At 37.2% G+C, this 21,925-nt stretch overlaps 1 protein-coding gene across 1 annotated transcript; it reads right to left on the minus strand.

Annotated features, from left to right (window-relative positions):
• Positions 1 to 1,352: 1,352 nt before the first annotated feature.
• On the minus strand, positions 1,353 to 21,921 carry slc38a6 (solute carrier family 38 member 6). The gene is made up of 16 exons (XM_015021244.1): positions 21,561 to 21,921; positions 18,067 to 18,197; positions 17,913 to 17,986; positions 16,199 to 16,251; positions 16,075 to 16,114; positions 10,006 to 10,084; positions 7,227 to 7,312; positions 7,033 to 7,091; positions 6,878 to 6,949; positions 5,939 to 5,995; positions 3,986 to 4,065; positions 3,806 to 3,906; positions 3,029 to 3,153; positions 2,810 to 2,954; positions 1,858 to 1,952; positions 1,353 to 1,777 (listed from the first exon to the last, which is right to left on the minus strand). The coding sequence occupies exons 1-16, from the start codon at positions 21,651 to 21,653 to the stop codon at positions 1,694 to 1,696; spliced, it is 1,374 nt and encodes a 457-aa protein (XP_014876730.1). The 5' UTR covers positions 21,654 to 21,921; the 3' UTR covers positions 1,353 to 1,693.
• Positions 21,922 to 21,925: the final 4 nt, after the last annotated feature.

Here is a 21,925-nt window from a genome sequence, read left to right on the forward strand (position 1 = left end):
TAGTTAGCAGCTAGTTAGAGGTAGCTTCAACCGCCTGAAGTCACAGAACGCAATGATGTCATCTGCCTGCGACTCAAATTTCCTTATAAAAAATGTCCCAGGAGAAAAATAAACTAGTATATGAAATAAAATGTTTGTGCCATCACAAAATTTGAGATCTGCGATTAAAGTATTTAAGGCCATCTTTCTATTATCTATCAAATTTAAGAAATTTTAAGCTTTTAATTTTAAATACCCTAACTTGTTTAGTATATAGACACTAGACGTCTAAAGTGTCTTTAGACATCTTTAGTGTCTAAAGATGCTCAGACACTGTCAAAGGCCACATTGTAGGTGGAAAAAGATTCAGAAGCCATTTATTATGGTTCCATTTTGTTTATATTACAGATATGAAGTCTGTCAAAAATTGCTTATTTATTCTTCAAATCCATTTTGTTTAGTAAACTTTTTTTCTCCAGACATTTATTAGCATATTGACCGTTTGCCACTACATCACTCAGTCGTTCTAGATGGACGTCGGAACTGAAGATCGGAGTATTGAACAGAGCAACTGAAGTTGTTTTTGTCAGTTTATTCATGGCTTCCACTTGTTCGAGTCAAGCTAATTTCTCTGAGTGTAACTCACTTGGTTGAGGGTCACACACGGCGGTATTTACAGAAGCGTGATAGAAACCGACCCTAACCTCCTCCGTTCTGATCAAATAACCGACTTACATGAATTCACACCACATGATTTAAATCTCTGCGTCATAAACTGCGGTTCCCTTTACACCGGAGCAGCTTGAAAAACGTGCAGAAGACGAGACGATAGCCGGTTTTTTCCCTACACCGTTTCCATGGTTACTAATGGTTAGACGCGTACCTCCTCCATAATGCCATATTTCATATCTTTCTAGTCATACTTACTTATAACTGGCAGCTCCTCCCCCTTTTTCTATAACTGTGTTTCCTTCACAAGTATTATATTTTAGGTTTAATTATCTACAGGGTTTCATGTGTGATCTTGTCATGTTTCGTGTTTTTTAAACTGTTATGATTAATGCTGTGGAGTTTAGCTGTGTATAACTGTACAACTGTCAACTGTTGTCATCTGTAGTTTGTTTAGGGTTATTTATTGCATTTTATTTAATGAGGAGGCTGATTGAAGTGGTTCTTCTGCAGGAAGCCGGCTGGTTGTCTGAGTGTTTGAGAGGCGACTTAAAGATGAACTAAACAGTGTAACAGCGAATGGAAACGTGCGCAGCGTGTGGCTTTCATTAGCAGAAAGCCGAACCGCAGAAGAGCGTGGCTCTCAACATCATAACCGCTGCTGCCAATCAAACACATGTTTACACAGATGAGTCTTAGACGTTCTGATGAAGACATTTTAGTGGTTAAACAAGCCCGGGTTTCATTACGTAAACAATTTTCCCTTCATTTAGTGCTCAAAACAGAGCAGAAATACATCAAGTTAGGACAAGAATCATTAAGGCTTTCAGGAAAGTTTAAAGGAATAATAAAGTGCAAAATCAAAACCGTAAAATCACCCACAAAAATAAAAAAATGTAAAAGTCAACATGTAGAAAAACTTTCTCATAATTTGAAAGCTATATAAACATTTTAGTGTCATCATAAAAAGTCCCTGAGGTGATGCTGGTCCCTTTCATGATTCAGTTTCTTTGGTTCACTTTTCCCTTTCTGGCTTGGATTTGGATCACGAGCTCAACACCCACGAGAGAATGATGACAGTGAGACTGGTGACACCCATTATCAACCCAAAAACCACCAGAAATATGGCCTGCAGGGACAAAAACAAACACCAGGTCAGGAAAAAACACCAGGAAGAAAACAGCGACAGGTGAAATTTAGCTGATTTACCCCGATGGAGTCGAAGGATTTGATTGGCTGGCTGCTGATTTTAAGGTAGAAGATTCCTGGAAAAACAAACAGCAGGCAGCTGGACATCGTTGAGCCTAAAAATAATAGATAATGATTAAACACTGATTAAAATCAACAGCTGCCGCTTCATAAACTTAGTTCAGGAATGCATTAATTATGCATAAATGATGCAGTTTTAGAAGCAACAATCAATAGCTTGAATATTTAGCTGCTTTTAAAGTCTGCTGGAAATAAATTCAGCATCAAAACATAAATGTGGTTTCTATCATTACATTTCTAGTATTAAATTAAATTCTGTTAAATAAATGATCTCTTTCCTAACATTTCCTTAAATTTCATGTTTCAAGATTTCAATTCAAGCAGGAAATAACATTTCATGTAAAGGCTAAATTTTTATTGTTTTAGATAAATTAAAATTATTTCCATTTTGCTAAGTGCCATAATAATACGAGATATTCTTTTTTTTTTTAGACAATCTTTTATGACTTCAGATCTGAATATTGTCTTTAGTTAATCCGGGAAAGCCCAGATGATGATGTCATGACTTTGCAAGCTTCTAATTGGCTAAATTTAAAAATCTGAGTTAAACATGTTTGTGTGACATCATTGGAAAATCAAAATAAATCAACCGAGATATCGGGAAGAGAACTGAGGACCTCCACATGTCTGGGAATCTCAAGCTATTCAAACACTGCAAAAACACAAAATCTTACCAAGTGATTTTGTCTAAATTTTAGTGAAAATATCTTATTACATTATAAATAAGACGAAACTAACTTACAAGTAACTTTTCAGCAAGATAGAGGAGTTTTTTTAAGTCAATAAATGTCATAAGTTTATCACAATAACTTCTGGGTACAGCTTAAAAGGTGTCATCAATTCTGCCTGCAAGACAAAAAAATAGACTAAAATGAACTAATTTCTTACATACCAACGACTCCAAACACATTCCTGATATCGGGCACGAAGATGGCCAGCATCAGCACCACACCCAGGATGATCAGAGTGGAGACGATGTGGGTCAGCCAGGAGAAGGGGCGTCCTCCGAACAGCATTAAGATCACAGCCTTACGGGCCTAATTCATGAAAATTAAGCGTGTTAGCTTGAAAAGTGATTCCTCCGACATCTAATCTGACGTGGCGTGCTCACAGGGAAGTGTATGAGCGGCACCGTCAGCAGCACAGAGAGAAGGATGGCCAGCCGGACCGTGATCACCATTCTGTCGTGCGGCCGGTACACGCCGTAGCCGAGCAGCAGCTCAGACTGTACATGACCTGAAGGAGAAGAAGGAGGATAAAGGAGCAGAAACAGAGCAGGACGTTAAACTGATGAGGTCTGCAAATAATGGCTATTTTAGCTATCGATTAATCGATTATTCTGACGATTAATCGGATAAAAGATCTGGCATTTTTTTATTTATACATTAAAAATGCAAATAATTCGATTTTTTTATAAATTAAAAGAAAATAAACATTTTATTTCGTAGAAAGCAACAACACAGCATTCCTTTAGTGTATGCTTGATAATTTGTAGCAAAGGATCCATCTGCAACATCAGTACAGTGCAGGGCAGACCTGTTGATTATTTTTGGATTAAGAATTGGATAGCATAAAGTGTTAATAGATTTTTTTCAGAAGTTGAACCAGGTGAAGCTAAAACTATACCACTAGAGAAGTTCCGGGTAGAACGTGTATACAGAAAAATAAACTTTTCTAAAATCCTGAATGCAAATGTATTTATTTTTGTACAGTTTTGGTTTAATTATTGCTCTGATTGTGTTGTTCTTTAGGGAGATGGCCATTGTTTGAGTCTGCGTATTCCAGTTAACAATTTTTTATTACAAAATCAGTTGATGATTATTTTCACAATCGTGATTCATTATCGATTAATCATATGAATTCAATTAATCGTTTCAGCCCTACTTACTATAGAAGGTGAGGTACCCAAACAGAGCAGAAACGTAGTAGAGCAGGAAGCTGAGACTGATGCTGATGTTCGCAACGTTCTGCATTCGGGTTTTGGTTGGTCTGAAAGACAGCGCAGTCATACAGTTAGCGTAGCGGCTACATAGCAGGGTCCAGAGACGTGTTAAAGCCGGAGGCTGACCGCTCCAGTTCGCAGTAGATGGGCAGGATGGCGGTGTGGCACAGAAAGGAGAAGGCCATAGTAGGGATGGCGTAGGCACTCTGCAGCAAACAGAAAAGAGTTGATGAGAAGACGGATGGAGCTGAATACAGGAAAATCCATGAGAAAACCAGCTGGAAGCTGCAAAAATGCCGAGTGGTTAAGTATTTCTGTCTAGTTTCCAGTGCAAATATCTCAATACACTTGAAAGAGGACAAAACTACTATAAAATTATCTTTTCAGCAAAGTGTAGGTGCTTGTTTTAAGTTAATAATTCCTTAGTCTTGGTAAGAAAATACTAGTTCCACTGGCAGATTGTTTCGCTTCAAACATAGGAAAAATTTAATGAGTCTTGAATCTTAAATGAAATAATCTGCCAGTGTAACTACAATGAATCTTAAGGAATTATTGACTTAAAAAAAGCTCCAGTTTGTTGTAAGTTGGTTTTGTCTTATTTTAAGTGTAGTAAAATATTAGCATTAGAAACTGGAGCAAATTCTCCTTTGTCTTTGGTAAAAGAACATGATGCATTTCTCCCAATAGTGCTACATTCTTGGATTTGTTTTTGTTGTGTTTACCTAGGATGTCCTGTGTTATAGTCCACTTTCTGCAGAGTTTGATTGAGCATTCACACATTAATCTGACTTTCTAGGCAAGCAAACTAAACAGGAGTGATGTGAAAGTAGTTTCTACAAAGCCTCGACTCAATTAAAATATGCCACCATTTTCAGATTTTCATTTGTAAAACCATTTTTTCTTCCTCCTCCCACTTATGCACTTTGTATGTTAGTGTATCACACAAAATCTCACTGAAAGATGCTAAAGTTCAAAATTTCAATGTACAAAAAAGATCAAGGAGTGTGAAAACTTGTAAATCTGTAAATCTGTGAGATGCATGTTTGCTCTTGGAATGTAATATAAATATGAGGGGCAGATGGGAGGGGCAGCTGGGAGGGGCAGCTGGGAGGGGCAGATGGGAGGGGCAGCTGGGAGGGGCAGATGGGAGGGGCAGATGGGTGGGGCAGATGGGAGGGGCGCTGCTCGCCCTCCTCATAAAAGCACACCAACCCGTCACAGGTGAGCGTGTGAGCTGTCAGCGGAGTGGAACGAATGGCATTCAACAACTTCTCACCAACAAGTCAGACAGTCTGCATAAGACCAGAGGAGGGAAAAGGTTTTCACTGCAAAAACACATCTTATCAAGTATTTTAGTTCAGTTTCTAGGTCGAATATGCCAAGTAAGCACTTGAAATTAGGTAAAACTTACAAGTAACTTTTCAGCAAGACATAGGAGCTTTGATGAAACAAGTTTTAGTTTTAATGACATAATCTACCAGCGGAACTAGAATATTTTCATAAATATTAAGGAATAATTGACAAAACAAGCTCCTTTTTCTTGCTGAAAAGTTTGTTAGTTTTGACTTAAAGTGTATTATAGTAAGATATTTACACTACTGATGTTAATATTCTTGTTGTACTTTCATTAAATGGAGGCTTTAAAACATGGGTCTGTGTGGAATTAATATACACTGCAAAAATAAACTTTTATCAAGTATTTTTGGTCTAACTTCTCACACATATATCTTATTACATTTGAAATAATGCAAAACTAACTCACAAGCAATCTTTTAGCAAGATATAAATCAATGATACCTTAATATTGATGAAAAACTACTGGTTCCACTGGCAGATTATTTCACTTATAACAAGGGAAAATTATCTTATCAATTAAAATAATCTGCCAAAGGAACGAGTACTCTGATGAAAAATTATTTTTAAGGAATTACTGACTTAAAACAAGCTCATTACATGGTGAAAAGTTAATCGTATGTTAATTTTTTGTATTATTTGAAGTGTGATAAGATAATTGCAATAAAAATTAGACCAAAATTACTTGGTAAGACTTGTATTTTTACAGTATTAATATATACTCACCTTTATGGAGAGGATGAAGAGTTTAGGTGTACATTCTGAGTCAGACGAGTTTGATACCTGAAAGAAACAACACTACGTATGAAAATAGAAGTATATTCTCACCGTTTGCCCTCACATCTCTAGGAAAAAACAACTTTGGTAAAAGCGAGTTAGCTCGCGCTCGGTGTTGAGTTTCTAGAAGTCAGAGTTCATTTCCAATGTCAGGAAAGGTCACCTGGACTTCCTTCCCTTAAGGACTGGCTTTATTCACCATGCAGAGCTCCGAGCGGCCCGCTCTGGTCCTCATCAGCCAAATCTGACACAATCAGTAAACTCAACATCCCGGCTTTCCCTCATAATCCCGTTGGCCATGAACGTCTGGGCAAAATCTACCTACCAGACACGCCTACTCACTCAAAGTTAAAGCAGCAAAATAATAGTGGAAGCAACTCAGCAATTACTGCCTTACAGCAGAGAATTAGGGTCATGCTAAGAATATAAAAGAATAAAGAAATTATGAGAATAAAGTCATACAAAAAAACAGTCAAAAATAATGAGAATATAGTCATAATATTATGACTAACCTGGTAAAATGACTTTATTCTCAAAATATTATGACTTAATTGGAACTAGTACTTTTGAAAATCAATATCAAGGAATTATTGATTTAAAACAAGCTCCTATAACTTGCTGAAAAGCTACTTATAATTTATTTTTCTCTTATTTCAAGTGTACTAACATAATTGCAGTAAAAACAAAAACACTTGGTAAGATTTTGTGTTTTTGCAGTGAGATGAGTGAATATTTTCACAAGAAAGTGGATGTGATCAATTAGGAGAATCAATTAAACTTATATTTAACGTGTCTATCTGCTACATTCACATGCAGAAGAGTAAAACTATTTTACTGCACTGAACTGAGCTGAACTGTGTTTGTTCTGAATAAACTGTTTATGTTCACCTTCGTAAAGTTTGAGAGTATTGTCATGTTGTAAGGCAGCGGACATGGAATAGACCATTTCTTCACCACAACCTAGAAACAATGCAACAATGGAGCAAGTCAACACTGGAAACAATGCAGTCAACAGATTTTTCAAGGTTTGGGTCAGAGCTCACCACAACTGTAAAATACAACATGAAGATGAAGGCAAGGCTGCTGGTCCAACCCAGGAATCCTTTGGTGAGAGAGAGAGAGAGAGAGAGACACAGAGAGAGAGAGAGAGAGAGAGAGAGAGACAGAGATCCAGGAAAACGGAGTGATTCAAACCAGTCAGAGATGGGAAAAAAACACTTTTTGTTTGGAAACTCACCGATTTTTGGGGACATTGCTAAAGGCACAATGACACAAAGTGTGACGATGATGAGAAGTAGCCTGCCATCTTCATACCAGGCATGTCTGTTAAACACAAGAGGTAAAGCATTAAAAGTCAAGGCTGAATTGCAGCAGACTTTCTGAAATGCCTTAAAGTGGCATGCTTTAAGATGAACCAGCTCTGGAAATTTGTCTCCATTCTGGACTCAAATACAGAGTGACAGATCCGTCATGTGGAACGAATTAAAGGCTTTAGCTCTTTCAAATCATAACAATCATGTAGTTCACATGCTAACGCTGTGTCGCTCCATCAGATGGGACCACATTTCTCTTGCAGGGTTTTCAGGGAGGGGAATAATATTTTCTTTTGCTCAAGGAGAGCCTTGGTGGTTTATTGGGGATTGTGGAGGAGGAGGAAGAAGCGGTGCTGTAGTGACACATATGGAAGCCATGCTGGCTCCACTGGGGTCGGGGTCGTCTGGGACGGATCCTGGTTGTCGCTGCTATGTGTTGGGCCACAGCGCCGGGTCATAAGGGACTGGCTCCATGGGCGACCTGCCGTCAGCAGCACCTGCTCCGACCACATCAACACCCACTGACCCCTGCCCGGCAGCTTCACAGCTGTGGTGTCCGTCCCTGAGTCTGGACGTCAGGTGGGACGTCTGCTCTCACTCCCAACAATCTCTAAAGGTGACCTACTCAGCTTCCTTTAAAAGGTGAGGGTGGGTCTATGGCCGAAGCAAAACATGTTCATTACATTTTCAATATTAGATAATGAGATTTTAGTCTGCTCAGTTCTGCCTATTTTGAGTTGTTTCCGGGCCTCTTGTCACTTTAAATCCAAATAAGTTGCTCATGGCCACGCCCCCCAACTCAACGTTTACATTTGCACATGAAAATGGCTGCAAACAGATGCGCAATTATATAACCGTACATCTTTGAAAAGCAGAAGTGGAGCCTTCTGCACAACCAACGAGAATGCAGCAAGTGGTTTCTAAATAGTAAGGCAACAACAAAACTTGTCTTTTCCAGCAGCCATTGTACAGCGCATACAGCAGTAAAACCAGCTGACCAAACATGCTGGTGCTCAGCTTAGTTGCTAGATAACTGGGCAGGGCTAGTATGGGGTTGCTAGGTAACAACAAATTGCCTGTTAAATGGGACTTGACTTAAGGTTTTTGAAATTACTAATTTTACAGCCACTCACAAACACTAACTTATTGCCAAAAACTGTCTGGGTGTTTTATTTTTAGCGCTTCAGTTGCTTTAAAAATCAGTTAAGACCCAAACTGAAAAACAAAAACATTAAAATTGTGAATTTTTGCATGATAAGTCCTCTTTAAGCGAGTGTAATTTCTGAGATTGAAAAGTAAAATAATTAGCTTGAAAAAAATTTTATTTATTTTTTTTTTACTTTTGGAAATGTCAGAAGTAGAAATCTTGTTACTTTTTTCTAGAAAATTTCTGAGATTAATCTCAACATTTTTGAGTTTTGGGGCAGAATTTCACCCCTTAATTTTTTTATCTATAATGGCGCTAAAATCCACAGCTGCTTGGCATAAAACACAAAAACTGAAAAGAAAAACCTCTTCAGCAGACAAACAAGAACAACAAGTGGAACTGCTTTCATTGCTCTGCGTTATGACAAACGACTCGACATGTTCACTCATTTATTCCCGCTTTGAAGGAAGCGAATGGGCTCCGGTTAACGTCCCTGAAGCCGCTCATTAACAGGAACGTTTTGCTCCCCTCCACAGCGAGCCGTAATTAGACTGGCAAAACTGATATCCCCTTGTATCAGTCTGATTCTGGGGAACATGTGTGAGAGATTTGGGGGTGACGGGGTGAACGCAGAGTGCTAATATGGAGCAGCTGTGCGTGGAAGAGTCAGATGTTGACGGATGGGGGCTGAGAGCTGCTACAAGTCCTGCTTAAACCGGTGTGGCCAATAATAAAGAGATATACGTTACATTCTTGGCCAAAGGACGACGCTCTGCGAGGATGGGGAGCTGCAGGACCGACCAGAAAGGTCAATGAAGGACATAGGCTGCTGATGGCCGATGGATGACTGGATAGCGCCTTGCAAAGTTTTCAAATCCCCTGAGTTTTTCCAAATCACAACTCCAAATACTGGGATTTTTTGCAACTAAACAAACAAAAAGCTACTTTTTACATCCAATATCTTTTATATATATATATATATATATATATATATTTTTTTTTTTTTAACCAATCCTCTTTGCTGAATAAATGAAAGTTTCTCTGAATGTCAAATTTCAAAATTTGCCACAAATCTGTAGTTTAAGTTTATCCCACATTATAATGCTGCCATCATCATGCTTCACTGCACGGATGGTGCGTTCAAGGTGTTGTGGATAAACCTGCATGATAAATTAAAATGAGTTTAATAATTTCCTTTCTGATGATTAACATTTTGTGGAGGGTAATTTTATTAACAGAGATATGATAATCTATTTTATTTGTGGTTTTGTTTGTGTGTGGTTTTTATTTCCATTTTATTTATTTATTTTTGGGTTGTTTTATTTTGGACATTTAAATACCTTCCAGTTCCAGTGCTAAATGTTCTTTACGAAATTAAAGTTTATTCGTCTTTGAGAGGGCAAACTTGCATTATTAAAACTCCAAAGTGATTTAAGTCTTTTTTTTTCTCTTAAATAAATTTTATTTAATTTTTTTTAAATGAATTTATTTTAATCTTTAATCTAGTTAACTTATTTTTACTTATTTCTCATTTTGAGCGGGCTGCATGAACCCACCCGGTGTTTCCTGCGTTCAGGAGGCTGCTGATGGCTGCAGGAAGCTCCGACTTCAGGATGAACAAGTAGGACGACATGGCTGAGGAGAATCGAGGAAAACAAAACGTCACAAACAACAAAAAAAGATGAAATATTAACCAAGATCACAGAAAGCACCTGAATGCCACCACAAGCATTTATCAGCTGATATTTGAATGTTTTATTCCACCTGCCCTCAGCTGCACATATTTGGTATCCATGGAAACGTCATATTCTAAACGTCTAGAAGCGAATAAAAAGCATTTGAAATGAGCAGGAAGCACAAGGGCTGCAGGAAAAGCGTCAATGACCAGGAACTTTCATAAGAAAAAACACTGTATGGAGCTCTGGTAGGGCCAAATGTATATATATTGATTTTAATTTTTCTATCAGAAAAAATAGCCTAAATTTGCCATAATTTCTCTCTTCTTTTTTTTACACTGGATTTCTGAAAAACAAAAAACAAACAAAAAAAAACTTCAATTTAAAAAGAAATAATAAATGCAACCATTTAAAAAACCCCTCAAAAACAATAAATTTCATACATGCAAAATAAGTTTAGTAAATAAAATCACAGAAAATCCCCAGATGATATCAACCTGTGCGAAGGGCAAAACACGTAGGTATTTTTTATTTTTAACTAAAACCTCTACATTTTCTTTAGTTTACCTCAATCAGCAGCATTCATATTTGCACAGGTAACGGTGGATCTGTGGTTTCCAAAAGTTTGCACCTTACTTATGATAATTTGAACAGGTTTACAGCATAATATTTTTTTAAATCCTGGCAAGGGACAAGAAAATCCAAATCATTTTATGTTCAATCCTCATCTTCTCTTAAACTAATGTGGGTGCTGTGATACTTGCACTTCTGATGGACTCTCCCAAGTGTTAGCTTTATTTTGACACCAGGATTATTGAAACAGAGTTTGTAATTGCTGAGAAAAACTGAGTTAGACTTGGGCATGTGATTTCAAACACATACTTCAGAAAACCCACAGTTGGGAAACACACAGGAAAGGGAGCAGGCTAACACAACATGGGTGGCTAGCCGTGGGAGATCCCCAGTAAAGCCCCCAGTTGGAAGTGGCAGACAAAACACATGGCTTCAAATTGCTGCAGAGCAGCCAGGATGAGGTTAATCGGGTGAGGAGGGAGCAGGAATGCTAACAGTAATGATGTCTGACGCTAATCCAGGTACTTCCAACCTTTCTCCGCCTCGCCAGGAAACAAGATACTTCCACTTCGCACAGACAGTCAAACGGACAGAGGATCGGTTCACTTCCTGTTAGTTCAGAAAAACTCTATCCAGGGTGAGGAGCGCTAAAAGAACGGCAAGCTCACTGCAAAAACCCAACGTCTAAATGCGTTTTGTTCTAGTCTCTAGTGCAAGTATCTTGGCAAACTTGAAATTCAGATTGTTGAGTCAGAATTCTGGGCACTGTGCCGTTGCCTAGCAACCTCAGCTCGTCACCTAGCAACCCAAGCAGAACTCCAGCACTTTTAGTCAGGCGGTTTTTACTGCTGAACTACATAAATGTTTTGTTATTAACTTACTATTCAGAAAAATACCAATTATTTTTAGTATCACATACACTTGTTAAAAAAATATTGTCCAAAATAGTTACTAATACTGAAAAAGTAGTATTTCCACTAGTAGATTTTTCACTTCCAACATCAAAAAGTGTTTTATAAGAAAATAATCTGTCTGTTGTAATGGAAAATTTTATAATGTGCTCTTCATCCCTTTTGTGCTTTAGATTGTGTCTGATGATGAGATCATGTGTCTGCATGACCTTATCATAAGATTGGTCAAGGAGAATACATATATAACAATCAGAGATTCACACCTATTGTCCAATCAAGTCCCTCTTATAAAATCTATAAACCTATAAAAGGAAGCCAGATCCACTGTTGGTCAGAGCAGACCTGACAGACTCCTTTGACTCTGTACTTTTGTTCTCACCTTGCAAGGTTTTAATAAATTTTTTATTTCTTCTCATCCAGACTCTTGCTAAAGTAATTTTTTCCACGACACTGTGGAAGCAGTACATTTTGGTTTTATCAATATATAGGAATTACTGACTTAAAGCAAGCTCTTATATCTTGAGGAAAAGTTACTTGCAAGTTAGTTTTGTCTTATTTCAAGTGTACCAAGATATTTTCACTGGCAACTAGACCAAAAATTATTTGGTTAGATGTTGTGTTTTTACAGTGTTTCAGTGTGTGCTCATTGCTGAATTTAAGGGATTTATGATTGGGGAAGCCATGCACATGCAGGGCTAGCTGGGACCCTGCAGCCCTGAGGCGGGTCTTTGGCTCTCCTTTAAATAATCCCAGCCATAATCCCTTAGATCCTGTATTTGTTTAGAAAAGAAAATTCCTCCAATAACGCTCTCGCCCACACAGACACAAGCACTTTCTCTCTATGAGCAACAGCTGCCATTTCTGAGTGCAACAACTAGGCAGGCAGGAATCCTTCACTCCTTCATTACCGATTCAGTGGTTTATTTGTGGGCATAAAAATGCTGATAAGGCAGCTTGGTTTGGTCTGTCCATTTGTTTCAATGTTATCGACATCAGAGGTTTTTGATCCAGAAGTGACTTTATGGATGTGATTATTGATTCAGAGTTCCTGCTCTACATGTCAAAACACAACATTGTTCCAGACTTTAGTCCATTTTTCTAGTCAGTGATTAAAACAATGAAGCTAGCTAGCCGGACGGACGGTCAGACGGATGGAGTCAATAAGGACTGAAGTCTGGAAATATTTTGTCCAAATTCTGAAATCAGACCTCAGACTTTCCAGTGAAGGAACTCTGCACATCAGAGCTGCTTTGGTTAGTCAGCCAACAAATCTCACATCAAAAATATTAAAGCAACAGCATGTAAATCAGAGCCAGGAGGAGGGTCTTAACGCTGTCAATCAACCTCGTGTACACGCTGCTCAGCGTTCTAATGGTGCAGAAACATCTTACCATTCCAGGAAAACTGTTTATCTGCTGTCCAACTAGCCTGAGCATTCCTTCCCTAGAGGAAGGTGTGAACAGCATGTACACAAGCATGACTGACAGCGCTAAGACCCTCCTCCTGGTTCTGATTGGTTGTTTCTGACCAAGCTGTGTATTTCTATATTTAGAACTGGGAGCGCTGGGAGAAGGCAGAGGAGCTCCATCTTGTCACACGTTATTTATCTCGTATTATACTGTCACAACATAATGACAGTTTTAAATATATAAATAACAGATTTTTATTTTGAAAATAAAAGTTACACACTGCAGTTTTAATAAACAAAATAAAATTTTAAAGCCACATTGACAGAAACACAGGATGCAGCGGTTTAGCTTTATGTAGCTGGTCAAACTGAGCACACACTGCAAAAATCACCAAATCTAGAAATCTAGGTTCTAGAGCAAATATCTTAAAACACTTGAATTAAGAGAAAACTGACTTACAAGTAACTTTCAGCAAGAAATAGGAGCTTGTTTTAAATCAATAATTAATAAATATTGATGAAAAATGGCCAGTTTCACAAGACATTTTCCCCACGTTATTCATGAAATAATCTTCCAGTGGAACTAGTACATTTTCATCAATATTAATGACTTATCTGAAAACAAGCTCCTATTTCTTGCCGAAATGTTATTTTTCAGTCAGTTTTGTATTTTCTGAAGATATTTGGACTAGAAACTAGATAAATACTTGCTGAGTTTGTGTTTTTGCAGTGCACCAAGCACTTCTATAAGAGCCAGAGGTGAGATAATACTTACACATCTACTCAAAATGGCCCTTGAGTGAACAAAGAGGACAGTTATCGGCCAAGTGGTAAGAAAACAGACACTGATAATCAGCATGCATGTAATGTTAAAGGAGAGTAGAGGTGAGCTTTCTGTGTGTGGTCAGCGAATCGCTCCAGAGTGAATCCAACATGAGAAAGAACCGCTTTCATTTCATTAGGAGCCAGGAGAGGCCGGCCGGCTGCAGAGCCATCGGGTGGTCAGTAATTAAGGTCAATTGGCTGCTCAGCCTTTGGCAGCGCAGATGAATGTTTACCCAGAGTGAGGCTAATTGCACTCTTATAAAAGGAGCAGATGCACACTGGAGTGCTGGCTCTTTCACTCCTGCATGCTGGGGAAACAGCAACACATCAGAGGATAGGCGGGGATCTACCCAACCGAGCAGCTAACGACGGAGCAGCAACTACAGCTCAGCGACACATAAGATCTGATTTTTCATACCTGATACCATTTAATACATTTTTCGCTTTTTTTTTTTTTTTTTTAAACACCAGAAAATATTTTCCAACAGTGTTTTTTTATGTCGATCATCACCTCTGTGAGCTGCATGACTTAGTATCAGGGCTGGGCTACCAGAGTTTTTGTTTAATTGCAAGAACATAGTCAGAATATTAGCAGAAGAAAGTCGAAATTTTACTGGAAAAAAACGTCTTAGAATTATGAGAAAAGCTCAGTTTGTGGAGATCTTTCTACGAAATAGATGCAAAGTCCTGAAACTGATAATAATTTTACAATGAAATGTTAAAAGATTAAGTATTTCTATTAAGTATTGCACTGCAAAAACAGAAAATCTCACCTAATATTTTTGCCTTGCTTCCCGTTCAAATATCCGATTCCACTTGAAATAAAAGAAAACCAACTTACAAGAATCTTTCAGCAATATGTAGGAGCTTGTTTTAAGTCAATAATTCCTTAATATCAGTGAAAAAACACTAGTTGTATTGCGAGATTATTTAACTTACAACATGGGGAAAAATACAATATTACAAGTTTAAACAAATCTGCCAATGGAACTAGAACTTTTTCACCAACATTTAGGAAGTACTGACTGAAAACAAGTTCCAACATATTGCTGAAAAGCTACTTCTAAGTTAGTCCACTTGAAAAAAGACTAAACCAAATTATTTGGACTAGAAACTAAACTAAAAATATTTGGTACGATTTTGGTGTAAAACATACCAAAGTATAACTTCATAAGACGCTGTGAGGCTGAAACGATTAATCGAATTAATCGCGATGAATCAATGAAATTACTGTCAACTAATTTAGTAACCAATTAATCGTTGAGTATAAAAACTCAAAAAGTCCATTTGCTGAACAAATAGCGTATTTGGAGCAGTAATAATGTACAAAGTATATATTAATTCTGCAGTTCATTCAAGATAAAAAAAACCACATTTGTATATGTTTTATCCAAAACTCCAAAAGAGGCTGAATTTTAACTTCACCTGGTTGAAATTTACTAAATTAAAAAAGGAACTGAATTATTTGTTTCTTGGTATTTTTTATGTATTTGTAATATTGAAAAATCTGCAGAATTTGCCAAATATTTTTCCAATTAATCAATTAATCATCACAATAATTGATTATTAAAGCAACCATACTACTTTATTTTCCTAATATGACAACTTTGTTCTTGTAATTTAAAAAAATTCCTAGCCTGGCGCTTATATTCCATCATAGAGTTGATCTGAAGTCAAAGTCCAAATAAATGGAAGCTTTAAAACACACTTGTGAAGCAAGATGGCCGCCACAGGCGACTTCACTGAACAAACTACCCAAGGATTACATTGGTGAAGAAAAGGTCAGATTTTCCAAAAAAAAAAATTTCAACAACCAAAAGTTTGATTAATCAATAAAATCCTCTGTCTGTGGTGGAGTGGATCCCAAAATGCTATTCCTCCACACAACAGGGAGGGAGGGAATTTTACCATCAGCGATCAATTAGGGGAGAAGTCATGTTTCAGGCCCAGGGGAGGGGGTGGAGAGGACGGCGGTTCGAGGTCAGAGGTTATCAGGGAATCTAGATAATGGCCTCACAGGGGGAGTGATGAGAAACGAGCAGAGGACGTCAGCACAGGGTGTTCTGTCCACCAGCAGGAGGCGATGTCTGCCTCCAAAATAAACAAACCGTCCCTGCAGCATTCCTATGCCCAGTCGCAGCTCTGCTTCTCATAAAAACCACATAATCGCTTCATGTCCAGCATGTCAGAAATAATGTCTGTTAGTTCGTGTTGAAAAGAAGGCCAACTCACCACCGATATTTTGGATGACAATCGCTAAACCGACCAAAATCTGGAGAAAAAAACAAAACAATTAGAGTAAACATAGCAGTCAAACTGACAACATTAGGAACAATCCTGAAAGAAAAAAACTTACTTTTCCTGGTTTTTTCAAGGCTTTTTCTCCAAGTTCCTCATACGAGTTGATACCTTCAGCAAAATACAGTTAAAAGATTAAAATAAACAAATACTTTAACATGTTCCACTGCAAAAACACAAAACCTTACCAAGTACTTTTGTCTAGTTTCTAGTGCAAATATCTGAGTATACTTCAAATAAAACAAAACTAACTTACAAGTAACTTTTCAGCAAGATAATGTAGGTTTAAGTCAATAATTCATAAATATTAATGGAAAAAATACTAATTATGAATACTAGTTAAAATAACTTTTCCATCAATATTAAGGAATATTCATGTCTTTTCTTTTTGTGTTTATGAATCTATTTATTAACCTTTAGAATTGATCTGAAATGTATTTTTTTAAATGATGTTACATAATTTTGCTGTAGCAGTCAGTGTTATAGCTAATCTGAAGAAGCCTCTGACTAAAGACACTTTGTTGTTGTATAACAGTCTCATAAGGAGCATTTTGAGGATTTGCTGTAATTTTTCCTAATTTTATGGAGACTAAATCAATAGAAATCACAGAATGTTTTCGTTCCTGATATTCCATCCAGAGCGGTTCAGTGGGAATGAGACATAATTTTTACATATCGATTGGCCACAGAGTTCACAAAATGTCACAAAAAGATACCTCCATGATATACATCCATAGATGTGCCACCAATTCATTCAAATGCTCCGAATTAACCAATCAGAAGCTGAAAAAAAGCTGTGACATCATCAGGGCTTTAACCTAATTTGGTGGCAATCATCAACCAGCATGTCCTGCTATTGTTTTTCCTTTTTATCTTCTCTTTGGTCTCCTTTGACCCTTTTTTCCTAATTAATCAAACATCACTTGATTAGGTCACAATCAGGACTTGAGTCAGACTGCGATTGGAAAGTTTACAGTAAACTGATTAAATCTTGAGTAAAGGAAAAGCAATTCAGGGTGAGAAGTCGACACCAAACAGTGAGGAGGATTTACAGGGAATTAGTTAAAGGGGGCTGCAATATAGAAAATTAATATTTTGCACATTTTTGTACTTTCATTTGAGTTTCTACTGCTTCTTAAAAAAAAAAAAAAAAACAAAAAAAAAACAAACACCAAGTTGTTTTTTAGTGTTTGGAAAATGAGGCGTTAAAAAAACCTTTGGAATGTGATGATACAAATCAGCAGCCACTGGTGGTTACCTAGCAACCACAGTGGAGTTCCACCCGTCACCTAGCAACCCAAGCTGACTTCCAGCTGGTTTTAATAAAAAAAAAAAAATACTGTATTAATGTCAAATTAAATATTAAATTAAATATCAAAACCACTTCTTCCTGGTTGTGCGGGAAGCTCTACTAATACTTTTCAAAGACTGTACTGTTGTATAATTGCACATGTTCTGGATATAATAATGCACAAAAGAAGTGTGTGTAGAAATCAAGATAATTATGGACAACACTGACCATCCGCTTTAAGAGACTGACTTAGAAAAACAAAATGTCTTCAATCAGAAGCTTCTTCAAATTCGCTGTAATACAGACCACTACAGGAGATCTATCCTACCCACAGCTATCATCATCTAAAACAGACTCTCATTTTCTATTAATGATTTTTTTGTGTGCAAACAATGTGATAAATATGTTTTCTGTATCCGTAAAGCTATCCTAACCTGTTTGAGGATAGGTCACCCTTAAGGTCAGATAGTTTTATTCTCACCTGTTCGGTCACAAAGCGTCAGAAGCAGATGGATGGAATATAATGCAAGGCCGGACACCAGTACTAACAGGAGGCTGGGAACAATGGGAAAGCACTAAGTACTAAGTATTAAAGGTTTTAGAAAGAAAGGAGTGGTGAAAGGAGGCTCTCTCACCTAAACCCAACTATCCCTGTGCTGGCCATGGCATAAGCCAGGCCCAGAATCCCGCTGCCCATGATGGCGTTCATCAGGTTGAACACACAGGAGGCGATTGAGGCTCCAGTGGCTCTGGTCTGCACCGATCCCTGCACAGAAAAAAAACAAGTAAAACCACAGGAATAAAGACACACAGCTGAGAAAGAAACCTGCTGATTCCTCCTGACATTACGAGGAACAACTGGCCAGGCCTGATGATGGATGTCATAAAACAACACCGCAGGGGCCTGCAGGATCAGGGGATGGAAACGGGAATGGACGGGTGGGATTTGAGCTGCTGGCTGCAGGACAGCTGCCTGAGCTCAGGATAAGGGGAGCTGCCCAAACTGCTTGACCCCTCTAATGGGGGATATCCTGGACAGAACAAGTGGCAACTCTGGTGTCGGTGTCACAACAAGCTCGGATTGACCTGCAGCCGAGCGTTTGGATTCACCCCGTTACAGTACTGGAAGACCGGAAGTACCAAGTATTTTTAGTCTAGTTTCTAGTTTAAATATCTCACTACACTGGAAATATGAAAACTAGCTTACAAATAACTTTTCAGTAAGACAAGGCGTTATTTTAAGACAGCATTTTCTCAAAGTATGTATGTAACTTTTATAATATATATTTTACGCATTTGTTGAAACTGTCACCATTTTGTGACAGTATAGTATAAAACTAATAATCTGTAAAAATAAATTAATAAAAATCAAGTTCCTCTGTCTTCTTCCAGTGCTATCAGGGCAAAAAGGTGAGACTTAGCGCTGTGAATCACGTTCATGTGCATGCTGCTCACCCCTTTTGCTCTCTACTATGGCAGAGTTTCTCCCTGCTCTCTCATCGCAATGAGTTTCTCCCTCCATGCCAAGGCTCGTTAGCATAGCCACTCCGTAAAGGCGATTTGCTTCTCTGCCATTAGCATGATTAGCAGTGCATTCACGAGGATGATTGACAGCGCTAAGACCCTCCTCCTGGCTCGGATTGGTTGTTTTTTTTTAATGGGAGCAATGCATTTTTTCAGATTACAATAATAGCTCAGGGAGGAAGTGGAAGAGATTGATCTTTTTACAGATTATCTGTCTCATAAAAAATTGTGACGAAAGTAAGAGTTTTAACAAATATGTAAATCAGATTATTTCATTTACAACACTGGAAAATGTCTGGTTAAAATTAGGGATGCACTATATATTGGCACCAACATTGGCATTGGTATCAGACTGATAAATAAAACTGGGTCAATATGAAGAACCAATATTTATTTTAATCAGTTTTCCGTTGGGTTTTTTCCCTAAAGGTTTTAAAAGGTAGTGAAATATGTATATGTAATATCTGTAAATATTGGTTATCGGCCATCGCCGCAATATTAATATCATATATCGATATTGGCCCAAATTTTCATATCGGCACATCCCTAGTTATGAATGAAACAATCTGTCAGTGGAAAAAGTTATTTTTATTATTAACTTAAAACAATCTTTTATATCTTACTTAAAAGTTACTTGTAAGTTAGTTTTGTCTTATTTCATGTATAATAAGATATTTGCACTAAAAACACTTGGTAAGATTTTGTGTTTTTGCAGTGCAGTAACCAGATGGAGGTGAACACAGACCAGCTGCAGAGTGAAAAGTCCTGCAGATTTAAATCAAGCATATACTGAAAATGAATGTGCAGAAAGGTGTGTCTGGAACAAGCTCACAGCTGTTTGAGTGATACAGAGGTGAAGCACATCAAAACTCATAAGACTGTTGTCACTGGAAAAAATCTGGAGGGTCTGCTGAACTTTTCCAACCCTTATCCTCCATCCCCCGCACCTGATAAGAGATTTTATTGACCCAGATGCTTAAGTGAACAGAGGAATGGGGTCATTGCAATGACTTAAGGAGAAGAGGAGAAGTAATGGGGCTCAGTTGCAACAGATAATATCATCACAGGATTTGAGACACTAAAATATGACAGATATTCGCTAGAGAATACGACTGATAAGCCAATAATCTCTAAAACAGAGTTATTGTTAAACATAATCTTGAGTTGTTTTTCCTAATGCAGGTTTAAGCCGGGGTTCGTCCTAAAAACACCTTTAAGAACGATCAATACCAACATTCCTGTGAGAATTTACCAAAAGAGATGCTGAAGAGAGAGTTTGCATTATATTACATAGGCTCGCATTATTTCCCATTTAATAAAAAAGTTGAAGGTAACAGATTTGATTTCAATTAGTTTTTCACAAACAACCTAAAAGCCACATAGTGAATCGGGGCTTATTTATTTAAATATGTTTATTTAAATAAACGTTGGTTGAAACTGATTGACTCAGGTTTAAAATTCAGTCCCAGAATGTTTCATTGGTTCTTCATTCTGTTTGTGGCTTTAATAACAAACTACAATATTTACATTTTGTAAATACACTGAATAATTTGCAGTAATGTATTTATTTATTTTTATATGACTGGTTCAGATTCATTTTTAAATTTGAAGTGTATTAGCTGGCATCCATTTCCAAAATAATTTGTGTTTTAACATTTTTATCAAATAATTTTTTTTACATTTCAGCAGCAACAGCCCTGACTGGGTGATTTACATTTACCTAACATTTTGGAAAAAAATTACTTTTAGATGTCGTTTCACTACAACATACTTTTTACTTTTACAGGAATAATATTTTCATGAAGTATCGCTACTTTTACCAGACACAGACCCATACTTTATATTAAAGGTTGACTTGTTTGTACACAAGCTCTGTTGTTTAATCTTATTTTCTAATAAGAAGATACAGTATGTACTGTGACCAAAAGTACTTTACCCTGTTCTAACATAAACACTACCTAATGTGTATCTGTTTAATACGATTTATTTGAATTGCTGTGAAAAAAGTTTCGCCTCTGATTGTGTTAATTTCTATTAATTTTTTTATCTCAGTGTTTAAAAGATCGGAATTTACACATAACTTTGCATATTTCTCTTTCAGATTCCACTATTGTTAAATTTAAATAATATATTGTGATCAGTTACTTAGTACTTGTACAGCTTTTCTTCTTTTTTTTTTAATCAAATGTGGTTTAAGTTTACTTCAGTAATTTCTTGGGTGACAACTTTTAACTTTTTCTTCAGTAAAAATCTGTTAAATTTGTGCTACTTTTACTTGACTTTGATTTTTGGTGACTATTTAAATGTGACATCTTTTACATAAAAAAAACAAGTAGTGAAGTGGAAAAACATTAAGACAGTCAGATCAAACTAAGTAAAACATAAGTGTGCATACACAAGTAAAAAGAAGACTAAAATTAGACTTTTGCATAAAAGCAGAAGTTAGTCTAAACATTTGTTCTCTGAGTGCTGACCAATCAGAAAACTTACTGAAACTGAAAAAGTGAAGTCCAGCTCGTGATTTTGACCATAAACACAAGCAGTAACTTACCGATAAATTCATTTTTACCTGTAACAGACGGCTGACGAGCTAATTAATACTCACATTTCCCAACAGAGGAGTGTTCTCGCTAACAACGGAGTCTCTTCCAGAGAGCCTGGTATAAACATCCGCCTGTTCGCTGCTGTTGATGCTCATTCTGAATAGATAAAAACACAGAAAAATATTCGCTCCCTGCCTTTAAAAGCACATCGTCTCCAGAAGTCTTATCAGCCCGTCAGCTGATCTGTCTTTTAAGATCCATTTAGTTCTTCTTCTTTAGTTTTTAACGGCAGCTTGAATCCAAAGTGCTGCATTACTGCTACCTCCTGGATCGTACTTTAATTGCTTTTTTAAAACCTAGATAAAAACGTCCTATATTTTCTTTATCTGACCAGATTTTCTCTCTTCGCTTATCCTCTTACTTCCTA

The sequence above is a fragment of the Poecilia latipinna genome, unplaced genomic scaffold (assembly GCF_001443285.1).
Source record: "Poecilia latipinna isolate Pla-1442-1.1 unplaced genomic scaffold, P_latipinna-1.0 Scaffold2750, whole genome shotgun sequence".
Taxonomy (NCBI): Eukaryota; Metazoa; Chordata; class Actinopteri; order Cyprinodontiformes; family Poeciliidae; genus Poecilia; species Poecilia latipinna.

Coding starts and splice junctions, on each gene's coding strand:
- slc38a6 (XM_015021244.1), bottom strand. CDS start 21,653: ATGAGCATCAACAGCAGCGAACAGGCGGATGTTTATACCAGGCTCTCT. Junction 16,115..16,198: donor CCTTGAAAAAACCAGGAAAA/GTAAGTTTTTTT, acceptor TTTTTTCTCCAG/ATTTTGGTCGGTTTAGCGAT. Junction 10,085..16,074: donor TGTCATCCAAAATATCGGTG/GTGAGTTGGCCT, acceptor GATTCTCCTCAG/CCATGTCGTCCTACTTGTTC.